General features: G+C 43.0%; 1 protein-coding gene across 1 annotated transcript; it reads left to right on the forward strand.

The window, feature by feature from the left end:
• Window positions 1–2,000: 2,000 nt before the first annotated feature.
• Window positions 2,001–6,633, forward strand: LOC139401565 (protein arginine N-methyltransferase 8-like; the record flags this gene model as incomplete). Its single annotated transcript, XM_071145717.1, has 3 exons — window positions 2,001–2,190; window positions 3,120–3,183; window positions 6,491–6,633. Coding segments are annotated over exons 1-3 (360 nt in total), but the record flags the coding sequence as incomplete, so codon positions are not given.
• Between the last annotated feature and the right edge of the window lie 582 nt (window positions 6,634–7,215).

Raw genomic sequence — 7,215 nt, forward strand, 5'->3', positions numbered from 1 at the left:
GCCTGCTTAACTGGCTAACTATCACGGGACTGACATTCTGGTACCTGGCATGGAAAAGGAAAGAGGGCGAGGCATTGAAGTGTCAGACTCATACCACAGATCGTGATCTATTGAAATGTCAGACTCATACCCCAGATAGTGATCTATTGAAGTGTCAGACTCATACCCCAGATAGTGATCTATTGAAATGTCAGACTCATACCCCAGATCGTGATCTATTGAAGTGTTAGACTCATACTCCAGATAGTGATCTATTGAAGTGTCAGACTCATACCCCAGATAGTGATCTATTGAAGTGTCAGACTCATACCACAGATCGTGATCTATTGAAATGTCAGACTCATACCCCAGATAGTGATCTATTGAAGTGTCAGACTCATACCCCAGATAGTGATCTATTGAAATGTCAGACTCATACTCCAGGGGTGATCTATTGAAGTGTCAGACTCATACCCCAGATAGTGATCTATTGAAGTGTCAGACTCATACCCCAAATGCTCTAGGTATCCTAAAAGAGAATGGGAACAACCAAAAAATGTGTTTCTATCGAGGTCCTTATTTAGCATGTGGGTCAGGTTACAGTCTGAATGCCAAGCAGACCCAAGAACAGAACTGCCCCCGATAAAATGTGTGAGTGTGTGTGCAGATAGATGGGTATCAGATAATCCCAGCAGGGTTTCGTTATAGACCTACCTCTATTTAAAGAGCCTGTGCCAATGATGCGGCCTAAATACTGCTTCTGTCACTATGATCGTTTTCTATGAATAGAAATCCAGAAGCTGTCGTTTCTACATGTTTAAGAGGACATGCACTACGTCCCAAATGGCACCATATTCACTATGTAGGGCACTTCTTTCAACCAGGACCCATAGGGATCTGGTGGAAAGTAGTGCGCTATACAGTATGGGGACATTTGGGACACACACATGTCCTGTACCTCCCACTTCTGAATTGTTCAGTGTAGCATATGCATTACATCCTGTATGAGGACATTTATATACACATTTTCCACACTCTGTTGATTCTCTCTTAGCCTGATATTAACTCAATGAGTCCCACCGTATTGTCAGGGCGTTTTGGACATCTCAGCCCTTTTTAACATGGTGTGTTTGGGTTACAGACTTCTGGGTTGTACCATTGGATTTGTTCATTTCTTCTGCACCCATAGACACCATTAGTCTGTGTGATTAATGGGGGCTGCACTACAGCGGTGTTTTTGAGACAATGGTGGATTCCGAAGGTGTCTGGGGACGGGTCTTTAATACAAAATGTCTGTCGAGTCCGAATGGTTTGAGCTGCAAACTATTAAAGCTGTCTATGAAAAGCTACTTTGCTCTATGAAGCACACAAGCCACACAAGAGTGATCAGAAGGTAAGGGGTTCCTCTACATAGAAGATCATAGGAAATCCCAGGACATACTGTCTGTAATACTGTAATAAGCTCACATAGTTGATGTCACAAACTCCAAACAGTTGTTACTGACTAGGTAGATATACATATTTTCACAGACCTTAGTTTTTAAAAGGACATTTGTCAATAAAACCCATGAATGCAACTGTTTAAGTCAAATTCTGTTTTGTGTTCTACTTGTAGCCCTGGTTGTCCTGCAAATAAAATGGTAAAACACTTTATTGTGAGGCTAAATATGAGGGCTGGACATGCAGATAACTGAAAGTCAGATGAATGAAAAGCCGATCTTTGTTGGGATCTCGGGACTGATAGGGTTAAGTCTCTCTGAGCTTGACGTCCTCTGTGTATCATGTTTTTCCTGACCCCATGACCTGACCAGGTAAAACTCCTGGACAAAGTCATTGTCACGGAGCTACAGTCTTGCACATTCTGGAAATCCTAACTTCCACATAAGTCAAATATTCACTTAGTCTCCAATTGACACCAATGCATGACTAAAGGCTGGATATTCTGCGATAAGGTTTGAATCCAGTCCTAAGTGAAAATTGGACTTAAGTTAGGATTCAGCTCTCTGTGAGATTCCCAATCCCATCAACATTCCCATCTTGTTCCCTGTTGGACAGGAGATGCTGAAGGATGAAGTACGGACCCTGACCTATAGGAATGCCATGTACCACAACAAGCACATGTTCAAGGACAAGATAGTTCTGGACGTGGGCAGTGGGACAGGCATCCTGTCCATGTTCGCTGCCAACGCGGGCGCCAGGCACGTGTACGGGGTGAGTCCTTGTCCTGCTTTAAACACCAAACACCTTTTTCGCACGGTTCATTTGACAAATGTTGTCGAATGTTGAAGATAGACATTCCATGAATAGGGCTGATGTGATTCCTTAATTCTCCATGTGGAGAGGCATGTTCGTTCTACATAGCCGATTTCCATGTAAACATTCCAAAACGTTGCGTCCTTCTGAACGCGCCCGTCTATGCATTTAACAGACGCCTGTTGGACACTATAGGGCCGAGCTGAAACATACCCTGCTGGTTTTTATATTTTCCTTTCACATTGTCCTTTTCCAGCATGGCACAAGCAGCCATGGTGGATGCGTAACCAGGCCAGCCCAGATCAGCATGGCCTGGCTCGGGTTGGCCCTGTAGTGTGAACCAGGCTGAAGAACAAATGGATTTGATGGTTGATATTCGACTGTCGTACAGTCGTCTGATCTGTCTGTTGAGTTGAAGTGGATATAAATGATATAAGTCTTGGTGGGTGTAGCGCTGACACTTGTTCACCTGCACGCACGCGCGCACGCACACAAACCAGCACCTTGCTCCCGGTTCATGGTGTAAATTGTCATAACACTCTACTCTACCTCCATTAGCATCTTGGCTAACCCTTCTGAGATCCTGCCATGTAACTACACCAGTGTCTCCTCTGTAATGCTAACAAGCTAACACACATCAGAGGCACATCTCCAGGCTCCCGTCCAGATGATCGCTAATGGTGAAGATCACATAGTCAATGTCTGCATCCCAAATGGTCTTATGAATCATATATAACACCAATGGAGGAGAGAGGGAAAAGATACAGCACATGGATAACATTTGTGATAAAGTGGAGATTGGATCTAGGATGAGTGGTAAAGCTGCAATGATTGCAGTGGGTGCCCTCATCAAACCTGTGTTTGTTCCTTTTTGTTATGTTCCCCAGATTGAGTGTTCAAGTATATCAGAGTATTCTGAGAAGATCATCAAGTCCAACCACCTACACAATGGTAAGAGCTACACTACATACCAATCATGTATATAGATTCACACAGTGTAGCCGACATGGCTATGTCCTGTCAAAGTTACATGCTACAAGTTAACTAGTCAAGGGACAAGGATTTGGGGAGGATAAACGGAACTGTGTCTAAAGGCAACTTCTGATTCTAGAACTGTGTCTAAAAGGCAACTTCTGATTCAAGAACTGTGTCTAAAGCCAACTTCTGATTCTAGAACTGTGTCTAAAGGCAACTTCTGATTCTAGAACTGTGTCTAAAGGCAACTTCTGATTCTAGAACTGTGTCTAAAGGCAACTTGCAACCATAATATGCATAGTACACATATTAGGCTACTCATGTTCTGTGGATCCGTATTACTATATGGGTGCAGTGGGGGGAGACAGATGGCTTACTGAGAGATAACATGATGTATTAACATTGATAAAGTATCAATGAGAGAGACAGAGAGGAGGGAGAGGGAGAGAGAGAGAGGGAGGGGGGAGAGAGAGAGGGAGGGAGAGAGAGAGTGAGGGGGGGGGGAGAGAGAGAGTTACTGTTAATTTGTATTGTTAATTTCACTTTATATATTCACTTTATATATTATCTACCTCACTTGCTTTGGCAATGTTAACACATGTTTCCCATGCCAATAAAGCCCCTTGAATTGAATTGAATTGAGAGAGGGAGGGGGAGAGGGAGAGGGAGAGAGAGAGAGAGAGAGAGAGGGAGGTGGAGAGGGAGAGAGAGAGAGAGAGGTGGGGGCAGAGAGAGAGAGAGAGAGGGAGAGGGAGAGAGAGAGAGAGGGAGAGATATTCAGACAGACATCTTCACCCTGGACTCAGGCTGGCAGCTCTGTCTGGCAGCTCTCCTCCCAAACAAAACATCCCTAAACTGAGACATCAATCAGAATGAGCTGTATGTCACTGATCACCATTCATGGAACTCCACAGATGGACAAATGTGACCCAGAACAAAAAGTGGAACATTGACACTTGATCAATGTTATTTTAACATTTAGAATATATTTTTGTTGTAGTGGAGTGTTTGGTGTAGTGGAGTGTTTGGTGTAGTGGAGTGTTTGGTGTAGTGGAGTGTTTGGTGTAGTGGAGTGTTTAGTGTAGGTGAGTGTTGGAGTGTTTAGTGTAGGTGAGTGTTTAGTGTAGTGTAGTGTTTGGTGTAGTGGAGGTTTGGTGTAGTGGAGTGTTTAGTGTTTAGTGTAGTGGAGTGCTTAGTGTAGTGTAGTGTTTGGTGTAGTGGAGTGTTTGGTGTAGTGGAGTGTTTAGTGTAGTGGAGTGTTTGGTGTAGTGGAGTGTTTAGTGTAGTGGAGTGTTTAGTGTAGTGGAGTGTTTAGTGTAGTGGAGTGTTAGGTGGAGTGGAGTGTTTAGTGTAGTGGAGTGTTTAGTGTAGTGGAGTGTTTAGTGTAGTGGAGTGTTTAGTGTAGTGGAGTGTTAGGTGGAGTGGAGTGTTTAGTGTAGTGGAGTGTTTAGTGTAGTGGAGTGTTTAGTGTAGTGGAGTGTTAGGTGGAGTGGAGTGTTTAGTGTAGTGGAGTGTTTAGTGTGGTGGAGTGTTAGGTGGAGTGGAGTGTTTGGTGTAGTGGAGTGTTTAGTGTAGTGGAGTGTTAGGTGTAGTGGAGTGTTTAGTGTAGTGGAGTGTTAGGTGTAGTGGAGTGTTTAGTGTAGTGGAGTGTTTAGTGTAGTGGAGTGTTAGGTGTAGTGGAGTGTTTAGTGTAGTGGAGTGTTAGGTGGAGTGGAGTGTTTAGTGTAGTGGAGTGTTAGGTGGAGTGGAGTGTTTAGTGTAGTGGAGTGTTTGGTGTAGTGGAGTGTTTAGTGTAGTGGAGTGTTTAGTGTAGTGGAGTGTTTGGTGTAGTGGAGTGTTTAGTGTAGTGGAGTGTTTAGTGTAGTGGAGTGTTTGGTGTAGTGGAGTGCAGTGTTTGGTGTAGTGGAGTGCAGTGTTTGGTGTAGTGGAGTTTTTAGTGTAGTGGGGTGTTGTGTTGTGTTGTGTACTGGAGTCTTTAGTATAGTGGAGTCTTTAGTGTAGTGGAGCGTTTAGTGTAGTGTAGTGTTTAGAGTAGTGAAGTGTTTAGTGTAGTGAAGTGAGGTGTTTAGTGTAGTGTAGTGTTTGGTGTACTGGAGTGTTTAGTGTAGTGTAGTGTTTAGTGTAGTAGAGTGTTTAGTATAGTGGAGTGTTTAGTGCAGTGTAGTGTTTAGTGTAGTGGAGTGTTTAGTGTAGTGGAGTGTTTAGTGTAGTAGAGTGTTAGGTGGAGTGGAGTGTTTAGTGTAGTGGAGTGTTTAGTGTAGTGGAGTGTTTAGTGTAGTAGAGTGTTAGGTGGAGTGGAGTGTTTAGTGTAGTGGAGTGTTTAGTGTAGTAGAGTGTTTGGTGGAGTGGAGTGTTTAGTGTAGTGGAGTGTTTATTGGAGTGGAGTGTTTGGTGTAGTAGAGTGTTTGGTGGAGTGGAGTGTTTAGTGGAGTGGAGTGTTTAGTGGAGTGGAGTGTTTAGTGTAGTGGAGTGTTTAGTGTAGGTGAGTGTTTAGTGTAGTGGAGTGTTTAGTGGAGTGGAGCGTTTAGTGGAGTGGAGTGTTTAGAGTAGTGAAGTGTTTAGTGTAATGAAGTGAGGTGTTTAGTGTAGTGTAGTGTTTAGTGTAGGTGAGTGTTTAGTGTAGTGGAGTGTTTAGTGGAGTGGAGCGTTTAGTGTAGTGGAGTGTTTAGAGTAGTGAAGTGTTTAGTGTAGTGAAGTGAGGTGTTTAGTGTAGTGTAGCGTTTAGTGTAGTGGAGTGTTTAGAGTAGTGAAGTGTTTAGTGTAGTGAAGTGAGGTGTTTAGTGTAGTGTAGTGTTTAGTGTAGTGGAGTGTTTAGTGGAGTGGAGTGTTTAGTGTAGTGGAGTGTTTAGTGTAGTGGAGTGTTTAGTGTAGTGGAGTGTTTAGTGTAGTGGAGTGTTTAGTGGAGTGGAGTGTTTAGTGTAGTGGAGTGTTTAGTGTAGTGGAGTGTTTAGTGTAGTAGAGTGTTAGGTGGAGTGGAGTGTTTAGTGGAGTGGACTGTTTAGTGTAGTGGAGTGTTTAGTGTAGTAGAGTGTTTGGTGGAGTGTTTAGTGTAGTAGAGTGTTTGGTTGAGTGGAGTGTTTAGTGTAGTGGAGTGTTTAGTGTAGTAGAGTGTTTAGTGTAGTGGAGTGTTTAGTGGAGTGGAGTGTTTAGTGTAGTGGAGTGTTTAGTGGAGTGGAGTGTTTAGTGTAGTGGAGTGTTTAGTGTAGTGGAGTGTTTGGTGGAGTGGAGTGTTTAGTGTAGTGGAGTGTGTGTTGTGAGTGACATTCTGTGTCCTGTCCTTCAGTCATCACTATCTTCAATGGGAAGGTGGAGGAGGTGGAACTGCCAGTGGAGAAAGTAGACATCATCATCTCAGAGTGGATGGGCTACTGTCTCTTCTACGAGTCTATGCTCAATACGGTCATCTTCGCCAGGGACAAATGGCTAGTAAGCGTGTGTGTTTGTTTTTGTGTATGGGTGTGTATGGGTGTGTGTGAGAGAGAGAGAGAGAGAGAGAGAGAGAGAGAGAGATAATACAGGTGTAGGATCTTAATTAGATAATACAGGTGTAGGATCTTAATTAGATAATACAGGTGTAGGATCTTAATTAGATAATACAGGTGTAGGATCTTAATTAGATAATACAGGTGTAGGATCTTAATTATATAATACAGGTGTAGGATCTTAATTAGATAATACAGGTGTAGGATCTTAATTAGATAATACAGGTGTAGGATCTTAATTTGGTCAGTCTTTTGTTGCTGAGAATTTTCTTGCACCACAGGAAATGCAGATGAGCTTTAAAGATGTACATAAATTCAGTGAAAACCCACACTAACACACAGTTATATTAACAGTATTTCACTTTTCATGTAGCCTACTTTTGTCCAGCTAATAGCCTAACACCTAAGCAACGTTATGGACTAAACGTTAAAATCCTGTTGCTGCAGGATAATATTTCTGTGACAATTTAGATCAAATGTAGATCCCACACCTGTACATGCATGCATGTGTGCAATGATGTGTGTG

The sequence above is a fragment of the Oncorhynchus clarkii genome, unplaced genomic scaffold (genome assembly GCF_045791955.1).
Source record: "Oncorhynchus clarkii lewisi isolate Uvic-CL-2024 unplaced genomic scaffold, UVic_Ocla_1.0 unplaced_contig_2422_pilon_pilon, whole genome shotgun sequence".
NCBI lineage: Eukaryota > Metazoa > Chordata > Actinopteri > Salmoniformes > Salmonidae > Oncorhynchus > Oncorhynchus clarkii.